Here is a 23,519-nt window from a genome sequence, read left to right as displayed (position 1 = left end):
GGGCTCCTCTCTAGTCGTGCTGCACGGGCTCCTCTCTAGTCGTGCTGCACGGGCTCCTCTCTAGTCGTGCTGCACGGGCTCCTCTCTAGTCGTGCTGCACGGGCTCCTCTCTAGTCGTGCTGCACGGGCTCCTCTCTAGTCGTGCTGCACGGGCTCCTCTCTAGTCGTGCTGCACCGGCTCCTCTCTAGTCGTGCTGCACCGGCTCCTCATGTGGTGGCTTCTCTCGTGGAGCACAGGCTTGGTGCACGGCTGCAGTAGTTGTGGTGCATGGGCTTGGTTGCTCCATGGCATGTGGGATCTTCCCAGACCAGGGGTCGAACCTATGTCTCCTGCACTGGCATGTGGATTCTTATCCACTGTGCCACCAGGGAAGTCCTGAAATTGATATTTTTGAAGAGTCTAAGGCCAAGATTTTTTTTCTATTTATTTGGCTGCATCGTGTTTTAGTTGCAGCACACCAGATCTTTAGTTGTGACATTTGAACTCTTAGTTGCAGCATGTGGGATCTAGTTCCCTGACCAGGGATAAAAACCCAGGCCCCCTGCACTGGGAGCGGGGAGTTTCATAGGCCATTGCTTTTGTAGGGCGTCTCACTTTGGATTTATCTGATTTATTCCTCATGATTATATTCAGGTTAAACCTTTTGGGTAGAAACATTTGGGTAATGTGTCCTCATGTTTTACATCAGGGGTTTATAATATCAGTTCATCTCATTATTGACAATGTGCAGTGTGAGCATTTGGATTAAAGACCCGATTTCTCATGAATCCACTCTAATCAAGTTTTGTTCCCTCAGTGTCACCAACATGGTCCTTAGAAAGATCACCAATTACCTCCACGTTGCCAGATTCAACTGTCAGTTCTCAGACCTCTCTCTCTTGACGGATCAGTAGTATTTGTTACGGAGACCACTTCTCTTCTTTGGAGTGTTTGCTTCTTTGGATTTCCAGACATCCCAAACGTCTGGCTTTTTTCCTGTCTGCCCGCTCATCTCAGTCTCCTTTGGAGTGCTCCCTGGCTCCCTAAACTCTCAATGTTGAGTGCCTGAGTGCTTGGACCTCTTCTCTAATTTCTATCTACACTCCCTTGGTGACCTCATCCAGCTTTTTGGCTTTTACACCGTGCATTTACTGGTGACTTCTAAATTCCCATCTCTAGCCCAAACCTCTCTCCTAAATGCCAGGCTTGTATCCAACAATCTACTTGAAATCTCCACTAAAGTCTAATTAAGCACCTCAATCTTAACATGCTCATAACTAAGCTCCTTATATCCTGCCCATCCTGCCCCCTTGGGTTCCCCTTTCTCAAGCAATAGCAACTTCATTCTTGCAGTTGTTCAGGCCAAAAACCTTGGCGCCATAAACTCCTCTTTCTCATGCCCACACCTGTCAGCAAGTTCCAGAGAGCCTACCTTTTAAAAATATCCAGAATGCCACTTCTCACCACCTCTCTTGCCACCAGTGAAATCCAAACCGCGATACCATGTCACATTTGCCTTACTGCCATAGCTTCCTAAGGGGTTCTCCTTCCTGCTCTACCCTTATCCTCATTTTCTACACAACAATTGGAGTAATTTTGTTAAAACTTAAGTCATACAGTTTTATCCTTCTGCTTAGAACTCTCTGCAGAGGCTCCTCCTCTCAGGGTTCTTACTGGGACCCCTAAGTCCTGCAGGATCTGGTCCCCATTGTCATCTCTGATTTTCCTCCTACTCTGCCTCCCTGTGGTTCCTGAACACCCCAGGCTCACTGCCCCCTCAACAGGGCCCCTGCTGCTGCTGCTGCTAAGTCGCTTCAGTTGTGTCTGACTCTGTGGATCTGGATGCTCTTCTCTCACATCTGTGTGGCTTGCTCTCTCATATTCTTTAGGTCTTTACTCAAAAGACACCTCTTTTGAGGTTATGCCTTCCTGGCCTAACTCCCAGGACCCACTCCCCTTGTATCACAACACTTCTTACCCACGTTACATTTTTTTCTTCAGCACCTACCACTATCTAATAAATGATATATAATCATCTTTTGGTGTCTGTAGGGGATTGGTTACAGGATCTTTCTCCCATACCAAAATCTGCTGATGCTGAAGTCCCACACTGGGGATTCTGTATCTGTGGAACCCAGGGATATGGTGGGTTCATTGTATATTTATTGAACAACAACAACAAAAAATTCCAAGGACTTCTCTGGTGGTCCAGTGGCTAAGACACCACCCTCCCAATGCAGGGGACCTGGGTTCATTCCCTGTCGGGAAACTAGATCCCACATGCTGCAACTACGAGTTTGCATGCCCCAACTAAAGATCCCGGATGCCACAGTGCAGACTGAAGATTCCAGGTGCTGCAACAAAGACCCGACACAGCAAAAACATTTTGTAAAAAATGTGCCTATAAGTGGTCTTGCAAAGTTCAAGCCTGTGTTGTTAAAAGGCATGAGCTTAAACTGTGTGGGTTCACTGATATGTGGATATTTTTCACTAAACATACTCCACAATATCATGATCAGCAGTGGTTGATTTCCTGGATGAGGAACCATGACTGTGGAAGGTCAACTATGGGGCTAGAGCATCCAAGATTTTGGTATCCACAGTCAATCCTGGATCCAATCCCTGGGGATTCAGTGGGACTATGGAATTTTACTTTTTCATCCTTTAAGGATTATCCTTGTTGTCTACTTCCCTCACTAGAATGTAGCTCTAGAATATCTATGAGGACAGAGAACTTTGTTTTGTCACTTCAGTATTCCATCAGTAGTGCTGGCATACAGTATGTGCTCCATAAATATAAAACTTTCTGAATGAACAAGGCATTGGACCTGAGCTTTTTTTGTTGTTGTTGCTGCACTCCACAGCTTGTGGGATTTAGTTCTCCCACCAGGGGAGAACCCAGGCCCTAGGCAGTGAACACACCGAGTCCTAACCACTGGACCGCCAGGGAACTGCCAGAGCCTGAACTCTTAATGATGAAGCTATGCTGCAAATAATTATTTCCTTAAAAAATATATTTTCTGATTGACTAAAACTTTACGAAGAATGTTTCGAGATAGTGTTGGAAAAAATACTCCTAATGAAATGCAGGAGAGAATGTGGAGAAAAGGAAACCCTCTTGTACTGTTGGTAGGGAGAATAGAATGAAGATCCCTTAAAAAGCTAGGAACAAAACTACCAAATGGATCCACCAATCCCACAAAGGGGCATATACACTGAGAAAAATCATAATTCAAAAGACATATGTACCCATGTTCACTGTAGCACTATTTACAATAGCCAGGACATGGAAGCAGCCCATTAATAGATGTCCATAGACAGATGAATGGATAAAGAAGCTGTGATACATAAACAATGGAATATTACTCAGCCATAAAAAGAAATGAATTCAGTCAGTTCTAGTGAGGTGGATGAACTTACACTGTCACAGAGAGTGAAGAAAATCAGAAAGAGAAAAACAAATATCATATATTAACACATATATATGGAATCTAAAAATGGTACTGATGAATCTATTTGCAGGGCAGTAATAGAGACACTGGAGGTGGAGTAATAGAGACAGTGGAGGGGATGGAATTCCAGTTGAGCTATTTCAAATCCTGAAAGATGATGCTGTGAAAGTGCTGCACTCAATATGCCACCAAATTTGGAAAACTCAGCAGTGGCTACAGGACTGGAAAAGGTCAGTTTTCATTCCAATCCCAAAGAAAGGCAATGCCAAAGAATGCTCAAACTACCGCACAATTGCACTCATCTCACACGCTAGTAAAGTAATGCTCCAAATTCTCCAAGCCAGGCTTCAGCAATATGTGAACCACGAACTTCCAGATGTTCAACCTGGTTTTAAAAAAGGCAGAGGAATGAGAGATCAAATTGCCAACATCCACTGGATCATCGAAAAAGCAAGAAAGTTCCAGAAAAACATCTATTTCTGCTTTATTGACTATGCCAAAGCCTTTGACTGTGTGGATCACAACAAACTGCAGAAAATTCTGAAAGAGATGGGAATACCAGAGCACCTGACCTGCCTCTTGAGAAACCTGTATGCAGGTCAGGAAGCAACAGTTAGAACTGGACGTGGAACAACAGACTGGTTCCAAATAGGAAAAGGAGTACGTCAAGGCTGTATATTATCACCCTGCTTACTTAACTTCTATGCAGAGTACATCATGAGAAATGCTGGGCTGGAAAAAGCACAAGCTGGAATCAAGATTGCTGGGAGAAATATCAATAACCTCAGATATGCAGATGACACCACCCTTATGGCAGAAAGTGAAGAGGAACTAAAAAGCCTCTTGATGAAAGTGAAAGAGGAGAGTGGAAAAGTTGGCTTAAAGCTCAACAACATTCAGAAAACGAAGATCATGGCATCTGGTCCCATCACTGCATGGGAAATAGATGGGGAAACAGTGGAAACAGTGTCAGACTTTATTTTGGGGGGCTCCAAAATCACTGCAGATGGTGACTGCAGCCATGAAATTAAAAGACGCTTACTCCTTGGAAGGAAAGTTATGACCAACCTAGATGGCATATTCAAAAGCAGAGACATTACTTTGCCAACAAAGGTCCGTCTAGTCAAGGCTATGGTTTTTCCAGTGGTTATGTATGGATGTGAGAGTTGGACTGTGAAGAAAGCTGAGTGCCGAAGAATCGATGCTTTTGAGGTGTGGTGTTGGAGAAGACTCTTGAGAGTCCCTTGGACTGCAAGGAGATCCAACCAGTCCATTCTAAAGGAGATCAGTCCTGGGTGTTCATTGGAAGGACTGATGCTGAAGCTGAAACTCCCAATACTTTGGCCACCTCATGTTAAGAGTTGACTCATTGGAAAAGACTCTGATGCTGGGAGGGATTGGGGCAGGAGGAGAAGGGGACGACAGAGGATGAGATGGCTGGATGGCATCACTGACTCGACGGATGTGAGTCTGAGTGAACTCTGGGAGTTGGTGATGGACAGGGAGGCCTGGCGTGCTGCGATTCATGGGGTCTCAAAAAGTCAGACACGGCTGAGTGACTGAACTGAACTGGAGACACAGACATAGAGAACAGGCTTGTGGACACAGTGGGTGAAGGAGAGAGTGAGATGAATTGACAGTTTAGTTAGCTAAACTAACTTTAGCTAGTGGCAAGTTGTATTAATATAACACAGGGAGCTTAACCTGGTGTTCTGTGACAACCTAGAGGGGTGGGATGGGTGGGGCAGGGGGTGGAAGGGAGGTTCAAGAGGAAGGGGACATTTGTATGCTTATGGCTAAATTTATGTTGCTGTATGGCAGAAACCAACAGAACATTGTAAAGAAATTATCCTCCAATTAAAAAAATAGCACTGGTCAGACCAGCAATGACCAATTTTAAGATGAAAAATAAAAGGATTCATAATGACTTTAAGAGCATGCTTCTTACCTAGTTTCACCATTAGTTATTAATGTTCTTACTGACTCAACTGACTTGATCATGTTACTGCTAAGACGCTTCAGTCGTGTCTGACTCTGTGCGACCCCATAGACAGCAGCCTACCAGGCTCCGCCATCCCTGGGATTCTCGAGGCAAGAACACTGGAGTGGGTTGCCATTTCCTTCTCCAACTGATCATGTTACCTAAATCCTATTTCATTTAGAGACCAATGCTTAATGGCATAAGAATGACAGCTATTAAGCAGGAATTTAATAGAAAATGCATACTACCTAGAAAGTTGGGAAGTTGAAGGAATTTTTCTCTACAACTTTGCAAGAAATAGAATGTATGCTTATTAGCTTTATCAGAATTTAAAATTCTACCCCAGCATTTATTGAATATTATGTGCCCAGCCTTGTGTTTTCACTTAATCTTCAAAATAATAAATCAGTTACTATATTTTAAGGTTATGGAAATGTAATGTTAAAATCTGAAGGGCAAGAGAAACATTCATTTAGTATGAATCCAGTCATGTCCAACTCTTTGGGTTGTAGTTCACCAGGTTCCTCTGTCTATGGGATTTTTCGAGCAAGAATACTGGAATGGGTTGCCATTTTCTTCTCCAGGGGATCTTCCTGACCCAGGGATTGAACCCACGGCTTTGATGTCTCCTATATTGCAGGCGGATTCTTTACCTGCTGTCATCACGGAAGCCCATATTTTAAGGTTATAGAAGCTTAACATTACGATCTGAAGGACAGGAGAAACATTCTAGTATGAATCCAACCAATTTTTTTTCAGTTTTTCTACGTACCAGTACAGGGGCTACAACAGAAAGGACACTGAACCCGTTTTTATAGCACATTCTAGTAGGGGTAAAAAAGGAATGTAATTTCAGATTTTGATAAATAAGGAAATAAAACCAAGGGATGTGACACAGTGTATGTGGGCAGAGGGTTTGGCTGCAGCTTAGTAAGCGAGTGGTGGAAAGATTGGTGAGGCCAGATCAAAAAGGCCTGCCTCATGAGCTAGTTTAGATGTTATGCTGTGAGTAATGGGAAGCCACTAGAAAATTTTAAGTGGGGAAATGATCTGATCTGTTTTAGAAGCATTCTCTGGGGGCTGTAGAGGCCAGGGGGAATGAGTGGATGAATGCAGACTGACTTAAGTTATGGTAATAGTCCGGGTGAGAGGATAGCAGCTCAAACTAGGATGATAGAAGGTTAAGTGGAAAGTTTGGGGCACACTTTTGGAGGAAGTCAACAGGATTTAATGGAGGAATGAAGGTGATGGCTCAAGACTGAGCAGGTTGTGAGCAGCATGTCTTCAAATGCAATTTTAATTTCTTGGCTATGCTGGGTCTTCGATGCTGCACATGCGCTTTGTGTGCATGGGCTTTCTCTAGATGCGGAGTGAAGGCTCCTCTCTGGTTTCGATGGGTGACTTTCATTTCTGAGCACAGGTTCAAGGGCTCATGGGCTCAGTAGTTTATGGTGCACAGGCCTAATTGTTTCACAGCATGTGGGATCTTCCTAGAGCAGAGGTTGAACCCATGCACCCTGCCTTGGCAGGTAGGTTCCCAACCATGGGACCACCAGGGATGGCCCCTTCTTGTAATTTCTATTATCTGTCCCTCTCATTCCCAGTTTTGTCTCCCCTGCCTGTTTCTACTGTCAAGACTTAACTTCTTCCTAGAGACCCTGTCAAATTAACCGATTTATTTGTATATCTCACAGTAGGGGCATGGGAATGAGAGAGCACTGCCTTGGGTTTAGACTACTAGGGAATAAATCCCATCTCTTCTATTTACTATGTGACCTTGGGCAAGTTTCTTCACCTCTAAAATACATAGTACCCATTTCATAGTCAAGAATTTAGTCCTTGAGCAGTTTATACCTTTACTCAGTCTCCAGCAGATATATTCAAACTTGCAGTTTATGTCCTCTCAAATTCTAGGCTGTCAAGATCAGTTTCAGTGTTTTAGCCAAGGGCTTCCCACATTTATCTAAGACAAATGACATTTCCAAATTCCTTCCTCCAAGCTCTTCCCATTCCTTGATCTTCCTTTAGGAAGATTTTAATCTTATCTTTCTCTTCCCATGATTTTATAGGGTTTTTCATCTGTATAGTTGACTTGGTTTTTGGAATGTTTTCTGGAAACTTTCAGCTATTAATCAGCTATTTTCATAAGATACTTTATATTCAATAGTTACCACTTTTTAGATGCTAAAAACTGCACAAGAGTGGCAAGTTTAACTATGGTCCCCACACATCACTTTGTGCCCAACTCTAATTCACTTTTCCTAAGTAAAGTTCTCATGTAGCCAACTCCAAAGCATAGCAGGTAAAAGGGTTTTTAGCCCAATAAGCATTAACTCAGGGATCAAAGGGAGTGGCAAATCATACTTAGATATCTAAGTCAAAGAATATCCCTGACTTCAAAACTATGCATTGTTTAGACCCTAGTCAACTAAGAATAATCTTCCCAAACTCCACTACCTCTTTTAAGTAGGAATGAACTACCTACCTTATAGGAATAAAGACCATGGTATGAGATAAGCTCCATAATACACATACGTATCTATGTACATGCTACTACTAAGTCACTTCAGTCCGACTCTGTGCGACCCCATAGACAGCAACCCACCAGGCTCCGCCATCCCTGGGATTCTCCAGGCAAGAACACTGGAGTGGGTTGCCATTTCCTTCTCCAATGCATGAAAGGGAAAAGTGAAAGTGAAGTCACTCAGTCATGTCAGGCTCTTTGTGACCCCATGGACTGCAGCCCACCAGGCTCCTCCATCCATGGGATTTTCCAGGCAAGAGTACTGGAGTGGGTGGCCATTGCCTTCTCCAATCTATGTACATACTGTGGAGTAATAGAAGTTAAAAAAAAAAAAAGTAAAAAAAAAGTTCCATCTATTTTGCATCATAATCAGAAACATGTTGTAAAAGTTTTGTTTCCTGAATCTTAGGATTTTATAATGACCTATCTAAATGACCATTTTTATCTAAAAATGAGGTTATTGCTAAAAAGGAGCTTAAGAATAATGTATTCATAAGCCCAGTGTTATTTATACCTTATTGATGTGAATTTTAGTTCATCTCACTTCAGTTTCAGAGCACCTTCGTTCATGTTAAGTGTCAGTACACTAGGGATGTTAAGTCCATCCTCATTTCACATTCCCAATGCTAAATAAAATGCAGTTTTAAGAATGAACTATAGCTGATTAATACAGGGTTAATATACAGTATCTTAAAATAGCCAGCTCTTCAATGCACTAAGTTTTTGAGCTGAAGACTGTTCTACTTGCAGTTAAATTACCACTAAATATTGTTTAATAGTACAATTATTTATAAATGTACTTTCACTACTTATACAGATTTAACTATTTTCATGGGATCCTGCTGGCCAGTTAGGTTTGGGAATTGTTAATACCCATATCCAGAGAGTTAAAATTAGGAGGAAAGCCAGTAGCTCTGTTCTTCTTCCCATATAAAGCTTGCATTTACCTCAAAATCACTGCAGGTGGTGACTGCAGCCATGAAACTAAAAGACGCTTACTCCTTGGAAGGAAAGTTATGACCAACCTAGAGGGCATATTCAAAAGCAGAGACATTACTTTGCCAACAAAGGTCCGTCTAGTCAAGGCTATGGTTTTTCCGGTGGTCATGTATGGATGTGAGAGTTGGACTGTGAAGAAGGCTGAGTGCCAAAGGATGCTTTTGAACTGTGGTGTTGGAGAAGACTCTTGAGAGTCCCTTGGACTGCAAGGAGATCCAACCAGTCCATTCTGAAGATCAGCCCTGGGATTTCTTTGGAAGGAATGATGCTAAAGCTGAAACTCCAGTACTTTGGCCACCTCATGTGAAGAGTTGACTCATTGGAAAACACTGATGCTGGGAGGGATTGGGGGCAGGAGGAGAAGGGGACGACAGAGGATGAGATGGCTGGATGGCATCACTGACTCAATGGACGGGAGTCTGAGTGAACTCCAGGGGTTGGTAATAGACAGGGAGGCCTGGCGTGCTGTGATTCGTGGGGTCGCAAAAAGTCGGACACGACTGAGTGAGTGAACTGAACAGTTTCTGATAAAATGTAACAATACTTCATACTAAAATTATTCTGAATATGGAACTTTCAAGGAATTAACTGCACGGTTAACGCTGATAGTAAAGACCCAAAGCAGGTATAGTTTAATGTATTTTAATAGCAAACTTACAGGAACAGCACAGAAGACAGACAACATGAAAAACATGTACTTGCACGTAGGGCAACTCAGTTAGAAAAGTATAGTGAGTGGGTGGAATCTACTGTATGATAAAAATGCTACAAACACCACTTAGTTGCAGTCAATAAGAAATTTACTTGTTTTAAAAAAATCCAAATGCTGGCATTGTCCAGAAAAATTTAACAGGTTTATTTATAATTGTTATAAAGTTGAACTGCTGAAACTTGTTCACTGAAACATTTTGACTTTCATTAATGCTTCATGTCCCCGCATTTATATTAAAAATTCACACACAAATGAAAATGGAAAAACTGCCAATACCTGATTTCTGTCCCCTATTTTCCACTTGCAATCATATACTTAGGTACCTTTTGACCCCATGGAAAAAAAATATCTAACGTTCAGAACTACCAATAACAGGAAGAAGAGAATTTTTTTTTTTTTTTTTAAAGAATGAAATGTTTCCCATCATAGTGGATTCTTAAGCACGTTCTCCACGTATGCGGCGTGCTAGCTGGATGTCTTTTGGCATAATTGTTACACGTTTGGCATGGATAGCACACAGGTTGGTGTCTTCAAAAAGGCCAACCAGATAGGCCTCACTTGCCTCCTACAAAAGAACAGAGAAAAAAAAAATGTTATTATCAACAGTTAAAGATACATCTATATTAGTTAAAAAGATGTTTTTGAGCCCTTTAAAAACCTACTTCAGAAGATGTTGACCACTTACCAAATGCTTAATTTAAAATCTGGGATGAGGCTGAAAGGCAGCTTATTAAAGTGAAAAACTCAAGACTGTAAATCTTTATAAAATACGAAAGTCAAATAATTTCACTACCAAATACTTTACCTTTTCTGTTATATGTGATTTTTAAACAAACTGAAATGTGTCTTGAGTAAAGCAAAAATCAAACTTCAACTCTAACATTTATTCTTATCCTCACAAAGATAAATGGAATTATGTATATCTATTCCAAGTAACACTCTCCCACCTCGGGATGTCCTCCTTTTTCTGAATCTTACTCCCAATTCATTATATCCGTTTGACTACTGGTTTCCATCATATGGGCCTCATCTACCTTTCCTTTAAACACCTCAGAGTTTGACTACCAGGTCAGTGTCCTACTTATATACAATGATCTATTTTGCCAACATATGCACCCCTACTAACTGTACTTTCCTCTATGCACCCCTATCTGTAATGGCATGTTATCCCCTCAGCATTAACACTGACCCCTCTGTTTTTTCCCATTACATCATAAAGCTTTTGAAGGTATCCTCTTATTCCTACTTTCACTCTAAACTGCTAGCTACATGAATCATTCAATACTTGCAGAGAAGGAAGAAAAAAGGAGAGCTCCTACTTATAATTAACTCTTAAAATTGTTAGTGTTATCTTACAGTTGTCTGAAAAGTTGAAGGATTCCTTGGTCTAGGTTAAAACAACTGCTTACGCATTTTGAAATGAACCAGTCATCAGTCCAACTGTTCTAGTGGATTAGGAACACTAAATGAAAGACATTATTTGGCTTCTCTATAGGCAAGTTATTTCTCTAAGATATATTTAGGAAAAAAAACCACACATTTTTAGAGTTGCTATTTTTGTCTTAATTAAAAAATTATTTCCATTTTGGAACTCTTTAGGTAATAAGACTAAAAGAGAAATACACAAAATACTTGGAGCAATTCAAGCCCCACAATACTTCGTAACACACAAGATATAGATGGGAGGGACCAGATTTGCTTTATAAACACTGACTTTGCTAATAACACTTGAGATTCTACTTTTAAAAGTACTAACAACTCCTCAAATGGTTTGTACTATTCTGTCTTATGAAAATATTTTACCTTCATTCTTTTTAGCCTCTTCTATAAAAATGTTTCATTCAAATTTTACTGTCCTTACATCTTTCTGCAGTATGTTATCAACAGATAAGTCTTATTTGCTTATCCTTTATGGCCTTCCTCAAGATTATTCCATGAAGGAGAAAGCAAACATTCCTCTCGCCCCTGCTTCCCAGGTGCAGGTAATTTTGAACTCAATTTCCTTGGCACTCACACGGGCCTTGTACACTAGCCATCTTTTAATACCCTTAAAAGATGGGTACTTACTTAATAAAATACTTATTTTATGCTCACAATGCCTAGCCCTTGAAGGAATAGAAGTTCAAGAAGTATTTGCTGGCTTGGTTTTTTATATCTAACCTTAACTTGAAACTTGCATCTTTTCTTTTCTTTTTTTTCCCTTGGATGTGCCCTGTGGCTTGGGGGACTGTTCTCCAACTAGGAACTGTACTTGGGTCCTTAGCCATGAAAGTGCAGAGTCCTGACTACTGGACTGCCAGGGAATGCCCGAAATTTGCACCTTTTCTACACCAGTAGTTCCCTGTATCTTACCTATTCCATATTAAAAGCAAAAGTCCTTAATATTCACGGATTCATCCTTGGGATATTCTAGAAATGGTAAAAAGTTTAGAAAACATAGCATACTGTAGACCCTACTCTTATGAGTTTCACAGGGCACATTAGATACCAGAACTCAAATTCCTCAAGAAAGAAAACAGTTGTTTCTTTTTTTGGTTTCACCCAGCATGTCTCAGGATTATGCAAATCTAGAAGGCTTCTGCAAAATACAGCAGTATGAACTGCTATATGGACAAGCCAACAAGTCCTGAAATTCAAACACCCATTTAAGAGTGGAAAGGTTTTGGCTCCCCTAGTACTATTCAAATATGATATGTGGCAGCTGGGGCTCTCATTGCTATCTTAGAACCTGCTCTAGATGATATGGGGTTGTGTCTGTCAGCTCTGGGAGAAGAGTCAATACAGGGAATTTGACCATGACCCATGTATTTCTAATTCTATTACCAATGTCCAAAGTTTCCTAAACATTAAGGCTATGATGGGATTTAAAGAGGGACACATTAATTTATAGCCCAATGAACAAAATTTTGAGGTAACAGCAAAAAAATATCTTGTAAATGGAAGGAAATGTTAATTCACAATATTTGAGTATATTCAATATCTGACTGTTCCACCATTTCAAACCACCAAAGTCAACTTTTAACATAAGGTGACCTTAATTCAAACTCTCAGTCGTTCGGGGCAAAAGCTAAATTTTAAGTTAGTTAAGTCTTGATAATCTACGGGAAACCAAGTCTGATTCCTCCACCATCCTCCCTAGACTTACTGCCCCCCATCTCTTTTAGTTGTGTTAGAGAAGTTGTGAACTATGTAACTCTAAAGTCAAAAATGGCTTTCTTCTACCCTATTCACATAAGCAAATTCTCCATCTCTATATCCTTAAGAGAAATGAAATATTTTCCAATAAAGAGCTACCAATGCCAGAGTACTACAGGCAGAAGAGTTGAACATTTTGCTCAAAACCAATGCAATCACTTACTGACAAGTATAAAACACAAACCTTAATAACAGCCCTGACTTTTAAAAAGACAAGTCTTTTAGCCAGACTGTTAAGTAATCAATTTACAAAGCTCTAACACTGACACTTAGGCTTGACAATGTTGGACTTTCAAGTATAATGTGTGTAACTACAGAACAAAATTAGCATCTTTAGGTCAACACTTGAGAATATTTCTGTATTTAAAATTAGTGCAGAAAATATGACTAGCATTTGTAATAAATGAAATGGGATCTAGAAATAGTCAAAGATTAAATCAGAAAATAAAGGTCTTAAATAACAGCACTGGAAGATTTTAGTAGTTTGAAATTTTAGCAATTTCAATTCACTGAGAATTTAATGGATGCCTACTCCTGGAATTCACCAATCAAATGAAGTTCAGACTAACCATAGAAACAGCTCAACCAATTACACTTCAGGATAGAATCCACCTATCAAATCTTCCTCACACATAAAGGAAAAGCTTGGCAACAGCAGCCTTGAAAAATCCTCCAATGGAATGTATGTCGATCCTGGACCCTCCCCTAAAAGAGATTCTGATGCAGGTCTGTGGAGGTGCCTAGTAATCTGCATTTTAAATCACCTCTAACCCCATGCTGACAGAGGTGGCAGTCTTGCCATACTCTGAGTTACAATGATCTGATGAATGCCAAACACACTTAACATTATAGGTTACTTAAGTGACTGATGTTAACTGTACCCACATACCTAATCAAGTATCTTAGGTGTGGGCATCTCAAGTTGTTTAATCTGGCACAAACCACCAGTATTTCAAATACATGTGTGTGCTCAGTCACGTGTGACTCTGTGACCCTTGGTACTATAGCCTGCCAGGCTCCTCAGTCCATGGGATTTTTCAGGCAAAAATACTGGAGTGGGTTGCCATTTCCTCTTCCAGGAGATCTTCCCAACCCAGGTATCAAACCAGAGTCTCCTGCATTGCAGGCGTATTCTTTACCTCTGAGCCACTGGGGAATTCCATTTCAAATACCTAACCACAGCTAAAACTGTATTTCTCAAAGTTCTGACACACTGGCGCTAAGATTAAACTCACTGTTTCCCATTTAAGTGGAAATCCATATATAATCCCCTTAAACAAACTACATGTCTTCAAACTTCTCTCTTTACAAGCCCAGTAACATCTTTTTCTCCCTGTTGTCAATCCAATCCTAACTACCACTCAAGTTTCTTTTAACTTCAATGCATAATTCTTTAATGTTACCTAGTTCTATCCCAGATATTATGTTTTCTCCACTTGCAACTGCCTCTTCAGGTCCAAGAAGCCATTTATTCTAATTTTCCTTTTATATCATTCCCTGTTTGAAACTAATTACCAATATAGACCTTTGGCCCCATGACTTCCTAATATCCAGCAGCAACTGTAAGTCAAACCAGAGGATTTTTTTTTCCTTTAAACACTGCAATGTTTAAAAATTTTAAATCATATCTGTTTTTATAACCTCAAGCAACTTAACCTTTCTGATATCTCAACAGTGAAACATTAAGACCTATCTCACTGGCTGGTGATATACAAGCATTTGTATATGCTTGTATATATACAAATTTAGAGATGTTCTTGGTACAAAGCAGAACCAGCCAACTCTAAGAGCCTTTCCCACCCACCATTTTACCTGCAAAGCACCAATAGCTGCACTCTGGAAGCGCAGATCTGTTTTGAAGTCCTGAGCAATTTCCCGCACCAGACGCTGGAAGGGAAGTTTGCGAATCAGAAGTTCAGTGGACTTCTGATAACGTCTAATTTCACGGAGTGCCACAGTACCAGGCCTTTAAAACAAAACATTAAAGAAATGGTTACCAAATACATAAGAGAACTTAGAAGAGTGGTCATCAGCTTCAAAGAGATGGAGTCACTTTTCAAAAAATAAATCACCTAACTTTCTTCAGCGTTTGTATCAAATTTCACTTATTAATTTATGACCTAAATATTCAAATCTGTTAGAAGTAACACAGTACTTTTAAGACAAAAAAACATGATATTAAAGCAGATTCCCGGCAGGGAGTTTAATAATCACAGTCCCCTTGATTTTCTTCATCTTTAACATAAACATCACCAACTTCTGTTATAATTACAACTTGGGAAGGTACTAGGACACTAAAAAAGAAGTCAAAGTTTTTCAGACTTTTAATTTGACACCACTCTCATTCTTCCCACTGGCACCCCCCATTCTTCTGAAAGATCTACCAGCACAACCCAATGAGCTTCACTTAAAAAAACACACTTACAGTATTTAAGTTCAATTTCCTAGAATACCTTTGACACTGCATATCCCTCATGAATGACTGAACTGATGAACACTCTTTTGTGTTGTATTTTCCATATGGAAATTTTTTCCTTCAAGTAATTTTAAGCAAGAAATTTACCTCAATCCTGACTTAATTTCTTACACTTTTACTTTAGGCTAATCATTTGCAGAGGGTAAATACAGACAACTTCTGCCCTCTAATGGCAGATGCACTCAATAACACTGCTCAGGGTAGTTCAAAACTAAATATGCCAATAGAAGGAAAAACCAATCCAAGTAAACGAAGAACTTATGTATAACACAATGTCCCCATCTTGATTAAATTATTTTACCAGATGCCAGAGTAGCCTCAAAAATGTATTTAAAAAACAACACTTTTCTATTTAAAACATATGTATTACACCTAACAGCTAAGTAAAAATGTTAGTCTATCCTATTAACGTTATTAGAGATACAACGTCTTCTTTGGGCTATGGGCACGATTAGATTCAAAATTAAACATATTCCCAATAAAACCTAACACTATAAATTATATACACATTTTAAAGTAGTAAATATTTAACAAAGGGAAAAACAGATTCTCTAAAGGAGAAAGTATGCTTATACATCTTTTTATTAGATTATATAAATACTTCGAGAGATAAGACTTTGTTTCATTTTTCCTCTTTTAAAATACCTGTAACGATGAGGTTTCTTCACCCCTCCAGTAGAGGGCGCACTCTTGCGAGCGGCTTTTGTAGCGAGTTGCTTCCTCGGTGCTTTACCACCGGTCGATTTGCGGGCAGTCTGCTTTGTACGAGCCATGGTATAGAGACCTCCTTACTTACCTACCAGCATCGGAAAAAACCAAAAATCACCATATGCAACTACCACACACACAAGTTTTCCTGCCACTACCCCCCCAATCTGGAAATTATGATTAGTATTAAAAAAAAAAAAAAAAGTCCATAATGTTATGTAATTTGAAAGGGTGCAGATTACATCTACCACCCAAATATGACTTTTTGAAACAAACTGTAGTACTAGAAAATTGTTAGCCTTAACACCAGTCATCTCTCAAAATGCCCAATCTGAGCGATAAACGGCAAATCAAAAAGACCCCCCAACAGCCTTCGCTTCAATTTCTTTAAAAAAACTGGAAATTAGAAATGTCTGTAAACATTCCATCCACGAACAAGTCAAAAGAACTAAGCCACACACCACAGAAAGGTCGAGTCAAATTACAGCAAAAAAGGTTTTAGTCACCCCCCCCCCGCCGCCCCCCCTTTACGTCTGGCAGTTGATAGATTGCTGTAAATATCTGAAAACATTCCTGGATTTGCATCTCTACAGTTCTGTTGACAAAAAGGCGTCTCAAAAAACAAGGGGAACAACAGCTACCAACAGCGAGCATTCTACAAAGCACCGCCCTCGAGTCCAGTCCTCAGAGGATTCGCAATGAAATAATAAAAAAAAAATTGCCCCGCACCCAGGCTTTAATTAACGCACTAGACTGGCCGACTGGTCCACCTCAAGCACCGCATAAACTTTTGGTTTCGCCTCCTCCGGCCCCTCAACACAGGGTCCCCCATCCTGCCCGCCTCGCTCCTAGCGTCTCGCGCAGGCACAAACTCGGCTCCCAGACCAGAACAAAATGGAAACAATCGCAAAACGTATCCGATTCCTTTCCAAAGAGACAAAACACCAAATCGCTCGAAAATACTCCATCCCCTGCCACGTGCCGCCCTCCAAAATGCAAAAGTTTTTTTTGCATTTCAAATGCATCAAGTTTCCGCTTCTCTAAAAAGGAGAAAAAAATGTTTCTCTTTAAAATTTTTTCCTCCTTTTTTGAAATGGGGAAGAGAGAAACGGGGGAAAAAATATGGTCGGTGACCAGAGAAGAGAGACAAGATGGTGAAGCTTAGCAACAACTGTGGGGAGGCAGCAAAAAGCGAGTTACCCCAGGGTGGGAAGCAGCGGCGATTTCCACCCTTTTCCCGCCCGAAAACTGGGGTCCGGGGTCCGGGGTCGGTAGTTAAGAGGCCCGCGCGGGTCGTGGTGAAGGTCTGGGGTCCCGGGAAGGGGCGGCGGGCGGGATTTCACCGAAGAAAAAGGAGCTAGGGGCGCGGGGAGGGAGAGCAGGCTCGGCGACGCGGCGGTTGCTGCTGTTGGGCTGAGGCGACGAGAGACTGGGGAGCCGCCGGAGCCGCCGCTGCCTGAGGGGAGAGGAAAACTCGCTCCTCACCTCCATTTCTGGGCCAAAAAGTTTTGGGGCCAAGCCGGAGGGACCCTGGGTCCCCTCCCGGCACCGCCGGGGCCCGGCCCGGGGCTGACGGCAAGCGGGGCTCGGTTCCGGGGAAGCGGGCAGACGGGGAAACTTACCCCCCTTCTCCTTCGGCTGGAGCTCGGCGAGCTAGAGGCGGCGCTGGCGTTGGAGAGCGACGGCGGCGCGGCGGCGGCTGCGAACACAATTGAAAGATGGCTGACACCGAGGCTATCCCCCAACACAAGCCGCCCCGCCCCCGCGCCGCGCGCCAACCAATCACACACAATGGAGGGAAGGCTCGGCCCCGCCCCCGCCCCCTCGCTCGCGCCCCGCCTCCCCCCTCCCCCCGCGCGCCCGTTCGCTGGCGCGCGCTCGCCCCTCCCCCGCGCGCCGCCCGCTCCCTCCTCCCGGCTGCCTCGCGCAGTGTGTGTACAAACACAAAAGACACGCTGAAGGGCCGCCGGCTCCCGCCGAGACGGCCGCCCGCCCACCCCCGTTTTAACTCCAGCTCCCCGGCCCCGCACTCCCACCCAGCTCCGTGCGCACACGTCATGGAACTCAGGAAGCTCGGGTTTGGGGCGCCGAGGGGGAAGTTGGGGGGAGGGGCGGGCGGGAGGAGGCGCGGCGGGTGAACGCCCGGCCTGCGGGCGTCTCGGGCAGCGGCGGGGAGGGTGAGGGAGGGGGCGCCCCGCTCCGGCGCGCGTCCCCGAGGCGCCCCGGACGGCGGGGGGCGGGGAGGAGGACACCGCCGGCCCAGTCTCCGAGCCCCAGTTGCAAACACTACCCGACAGGAAGCTTGCAAATAGAAACCTTGCACCCCGCGCCTACATTCGGTTGGGGCTGCTCTAGCACTGGCAGGGCTGCCGGCGGCCGTTTCCCTCCTTTCGCTACGGGCCAGGTGCGGCCGGGCAGCCCGCAGACAACTTTATTCACTCAAGACACCGGCTCGGGCCGTGGCGGTCTCGCGGTGCAGGTTGCGGGCTGCAGGCGGTCCGCGAGAACTCTGCCACCTGGGACGCCTGGCTCCTCGCAGGTGGCATCTCCAGGCCGACGGAGACGGCCAGGGACGGGGCTCGCCTTCTTCCTGGGTCGGGATGCCTGATGCAAGATGGCTGTATTTTGTAAGCTTCTAAAACAATATATGGAATACATAGCTAACTGCCCGAGGGCCTGAATACCAGCCTTGGCAGCTGTTCTACCAGCCAGTTCGGCTTTTTAACCATTTCAGTTTTAGGTAGAATTGCCAAATGCCGTATAGTCAAATGTCAGCAGCTTCTGAATAGTTGGATGCGGCGGTAAGTGGCATAAGTAAGGAAAACGTCTTTGGGGATCATGACATTTATCCATTTTCCAATTCTCAGTAGCATAGGAAACAGATTTCAGGTTCAAGTTACCCACGTTGTCATTTCATTGGCCTTAGAATATATGCACCGTCCCTAGATGGCTTTGACAACACTTGAAACTACGTGCTAAGGTTTTCAATAGAAGTGTCGTGCAGACATCCCATAGGATAGTGAAGGAGATAAATTTCATAGATGGAGAGCATAACTACTATTGATACTCTGAAGCTCTTATAAGGCATCTTAGTCATAAACATTACCCTGAAATCAGATATGAGAGAGGGAATAGATTTGTCCAAGGTCACTTAAGTGAAGAACAGACACAGGAGAAACAAACAAACAAAATCTAGTCCTCCTGTTTCATTATTATTTAATGAATGTTAAGTGTCTGTGGTTGCTGTGCAGAACACATGCAATTTGCAAGCCTGTCCTAATAGCACATATGCAAAAAAGCTTAGGCTGAGCTGCCAGCGAAGAGTTCCTATAATTTGCGCCAAGAAAAGGGTTTTTTTTTGTTTGTTTGTTTTTTGTTTTGAGGAAACCAAAATATTTGTTGGCTTTTTCCCAGGAAGGCTGATACACATCAATTAAATTAATCATCTCTTCAAAAAATATTGAATGACATATATAATGTTCTCTTTATCTGCTAGATTTTTCCGTAGCTTCCATTTTTTTACTTAAAAATATTTCTGAGGGCCGGGAAAACTTTTAGATGACATAATTCTAATCTTGGACTATCTGAACCTACTTAGCTGTCCATCTGTAAAATGGAAGTGATATTTATGTGTGAAGATAGGCCACAAGTTTTTTCTAGTTGTAGGATCAAGTATGTTTCGCAGTTGGGTAGGTGTCTGGTTGGGCTTCCCAGATGGCTCAGTGATAAAGAATCCGCCTGCTAATGTAGGAGATGCAGGTTCAATGCCTGGGTGGAGGAGATCCCTGAAGAAGAGAATGGCTACCCACTCCAGTATTCTTGCCTGAAGAATTCTATGGACAGAGGAGCTTGCTGGGCTACAGTCCACGGGATCACAGAGTCAGACACGACTGAGCAACACTACTATGTCCATTAAATCTCTTATCATCTATGATTCTCTCTAGTTGCACTTTGTTGAAAAGTATGTCTTGAGGCTTTGGATCCCAGTCCTCTTTCCTTAATTGTCCCTCCTTCAGTCTTGCCCAGTAAATGGCATTATGATTTACTTAATTGTTCAGACCAAAATTCCTCTGAAAAACTTATCAGAATGACCTGCTCCTCTCCTCTTGCCTGTCCCCTCAGTCACTTTCTATATGACCTTTCTCTTTCCACTCTTGCACCTCTGTATTCCATTCTCTACATTGCATGCAGAGATTAGATTTATAGAATGTAAATTGGATTAAGTCACACCCTTCCATAAATCTATTTGGAGGCCTCCCACTGCTCTTGGTTAAAATGCAGGGCCTGGCATCACCCCTGCCCTCCCTAGTGACATTCTGCTGCAACCCAACTACCTTATCTTTCAAGTCTTCTCTCCTGAGGGTCATTACACTGTTTTGCAGGTTAAATGCTCTCCCCAAGGTTTACACAGGAGTCCAAGTGGCTCAGTGGTAAAAGAATGCACCTGCCAATGCAGGAGATGCAGGAGACCCTGGTTCAATCCCTGGGAGGAGGAAATGGCAACCTGTTCCACTGTTCTTGCCTGGAAAATTCCATGGATAGAGGAGCCAGGCAGGGTCGCAAAGAGTCGGACACAACCAAGTGACTGAGCACTTACGCATAAGGTTTACACAGAGCTGGCTCCTTCATCTTCTAAGGCAACATTTTGCACTTTCCCATATCTCTTAGAAAAAGATCCTTTTTATAAGGTCCACAGAAGAAAACTGAAGGGGATTTGGAGCCATTCATATGGAACTTGATTAAAACTTTTATTATATGTTTTTATATTACATAATCATATAAGAGAAAATAATTGCATTTTAAAGAAAATCAATATCAAACTTATGTAAAACTCTCAAATAAAATGTTTTCAAAGTTTTTAACAAGAAATGTTGAGGTTTTAAACTTGAAATGACCACATACTATTCCTGATCAAGACTTTAGAATGAAGATCTCTTCAGATTCTTGATGTTCTTATCATTGAAAAACGTTAAAATATAATTTTCAGTTATTCAAAAAAGTGTAACAGTTGGAGTTATGTATTTAAAATTCTTCCCTTTCTTTCATTGATAAGTGTAGTCTTGGAATTTCTTGTGAATGGATTTTGAATCCAGCTAAGCTTTTTGAAAATCAAGTATTTTTAAATTATACCTCCAATTTTCAAAATACACATGTGTTGCTAAGCAGTCATCCTGTAGGTGCCTTGGTCACCACAAAAAAGTCTAAAATAGCAAGAAATACCTGGTAGGAGGACAGAAATTCAAATCTGCAACAGCAGCTCTATTCAGCTTCCTTGTCCTCAACTCTGGTTGCATTTTGGGCCACACCAGTACTCCTTGGGCACTTGGCACAGTAGTCCTCAGGTTCCTGGTCCATGATGCTCCCTGCCTTGTGGGACTAAAGCCGGGGTCTGGAGTCTAGAGCACCTCTTGGACTGTGCTCAACACATCCTATGGAGCATTGAGTGGTTCTCATTTATCTGCTTATCTGCTCACCTCTGTGCCAACCGAGGGGCACAAATCAGACTCAGACCGATCAGGTTGCCCTTCAAGGAGCCTCAGAAGAGGCTGCTCCCAGGAGCTCTGGGGTGTAGGACCGAGAGGACCTATTTCCTGGCACTTCCATAGCCCAGAGTGAAGGCCCCTGGATGGCTCTGAGGTCTCAGTTCCAATGTCACCCCTCAGCCACACTGAGTCCCTGTCTTCCTTCCCCTAACCCTCATATTATACTTGGTCACATTTCCATGCTTATTGCTTTCACAGCAATTCTCACAAGCTGATGTTTTGATTCTTTTAGTGATTAGTGGTCTCAGCTAGACTGTAAACTTAGTGAGAGCAGGAGCCTTGATATTTTAAACACTGTTCTGTCTGCATCAACTTCTATAGTACCCAGCCCACACCAAACACTTAATAAATATTTGATGGATAAGTAAAAGGTGACCGTATTTTTGTGGAGTTTTATATTATAAATGTATTTTGTTTATAGGATATTCACATCTCAAAACACATATCTCTGAGTTAATGAGGGGCTTCTCTGGTGATTCGGTGGTTAAGAATCTGCCTGCCAGTGCTGGACATACATGTTCAATCCCTGATCTGGGAAGATCCCACATGCTGCAGAGCAGTTAAGCCTGTGGGCCACAACTACTGAACCTGTGCTCTAGAGCTTGTGCTCTGCAACAGAAGAAACCACCACCGTGAGAAGCCCACACACAACACAGAGTAGCCCCTGCTTGTGGCAACTAGAGAAAAGTCCTCGAAGTGCAAAGACCCAGCACAGCCAAAAATAAAATTATTTTTTAAAGTTTTGCTTTAAAAAAAGAATGAGCTATGACATCTTTTTCAGTATTCTCATCAGTTTAATGGAGAAGGCAATGGCAACCCACTCCAGTACTCTTGCCTGGTAAATCCCATAGATGGAGGAGCCTGGTAGGCTGCAGTCCATGGGATGGCGAAGAGTGGGACACAACTGAGCGACTTCGCTTTCACTTTTCATTTTCATGCATTGGAGAAGGAAATGGCAACCCACTCCAGTGTTCTTACTTGGAAAATCCCAGGAACGGCGGAGCCTGGTGGGCTGCTGTCTATGGGGTCACACAGAGTTGGACATGACTGAATCGACTTAGCAGCAGCAGCAGCAGTTTAAGAAAGATAAATATTTTTCTCGTGATGAGATTGTAAGGATGAAAACTGCCCATTTGACCGGGGCTAACTGTCACTATTAATGTTTTATAAGTTTTGAACACTCATTAAGTGACCAATGGCATCTATTATCGTTATTCCCTGCTCATCAAGCAGCCTTGGGCTTGCAGTTGGGGTCTCTGTGTATATCCCCAGTATCCAGGAGATTGTCACATCTCTTTGTAAATGAATGGGTGTCCCAGTTCTACATCTGTCTTGGTGAGTGAGTTAGTGTAGGTCTCCCCTGAAGGAGAGCCAAGAAATTAAGTGGTTTTTGAGAGTGCAAGGCCCAAAGCCATGGTTTTGAGCCATAGTGAATTCATACATGTATGTGGCACCTGGGGAAGCTTCTTGGACATTAAACAGCCTTTGAGACACTCCCCAACCCTTCCTTCAAACTTCAACATTCTGATATAATGATCTTGACACTTGCTAAATATTAAAAAACAGGCAAAAAATTTCTGTTTCATAAAAAAATCCTTTAAAAAAGGATTCTCTCTTTTAAACAAACAAACAAACAAAATATTCCCTTTTCTCCAAGAACTGGATTAATTGACCAAGTTCAAGAAAAGACAGTTTCAAAAAGTAATACCTTCTCCTCTGGAGAAAAGAGGAGTTATGCTTCCTTTGGTAGACTGAGAATATTCTACCGTACAGAGCTGCTGCTGCTGCTAAGTCACTTCAGTCGTGTCCTACTCTGTGCGACCCCATAGACAGCAGCCCACCAGGCTCTGCCGTTCCTGGGATTCTCCAGGCAAGAACACTGGAGTGGGTTGCCATTTCCTTCTCCAATGCATGAAAATGAAAAGTGAAAGTGAAGTCGCTCAGTTGTG

The 23,519-nt window shown here is 42.5% G+C and overlaps 1 protein-coding gene across 1 annotated transcript; it reads right to left on the bottom strand.

Moving 5' to 3' along the window:
- Positions 1-9,768: 9,768 nt before the first annotated feature.
- LOC133227647 (histone H3.3A) lies at positions 9,769-17,793 on the bottom strand. The gene is made up of 4 exons (XM_061382398.1): positions 17,650-17,793; positions 15,965-16,115; positions 14,656-14,809; positions 9,769-10,213 (listed from the first exon to the last, which is right to left on the bottom strand). The coding sequence occupies exons 2-4, from the start codon at positions 16,090-16,092 to the stop codon at positions 10,085-10,087; spliced, it is 411 nt and encodes a 136-aa protein (XP_061238382.1). The 5' UTR covers positions 16,093-16,115; positions 17,650-17,793; the 3' UTR covers positions 9,769-10,084.
- Positions 17,794-23,519: the final 5,726 nt, after the last annotated feature.

Source organism: Bos javanicus, chromosome 16 (assembly GCF_032452875.1).
Source record: "Bos javanicus breed banteng chromosome 16, ARS-OSU_banteng_1.0, whole genome shotgun sequence".
Lineage (NCBI taxonomy): Eukaryota > Metazoa > Chordata > Mammalia > Artiodactyla > Bovidae > Bos > Bos javanicus.
The sequence above is the reverse complement of the archived record's forward strand: the minus strand, read 5'-3'. Positions and strand labels throughout refer to the sequence as shown.

Coding starts and splice junctions, on each gene's coding strand:
- LOC133227647 (XM_061382398.1), bottom strand. CDS start 16,092: ATGGCTCGTACAAAGCAGACTGCCCGCAAATCGACCGGTGGTAAAGCA. Junction 14,810..15,964: donor AAGAAACCTCATCGTTACAG/GTATTTTAAAAG, acceptor TTTGTTTTAAAG/GCCTGGTACTGTGGCACTCC. Junction 10,214..14,655: donor CAGCTATTGGTGCTTTGCAG/GTAAAATGGTGG, acceptor GTTCTTTTGTAG/GAGGCAAGTGAGGCCTATCT.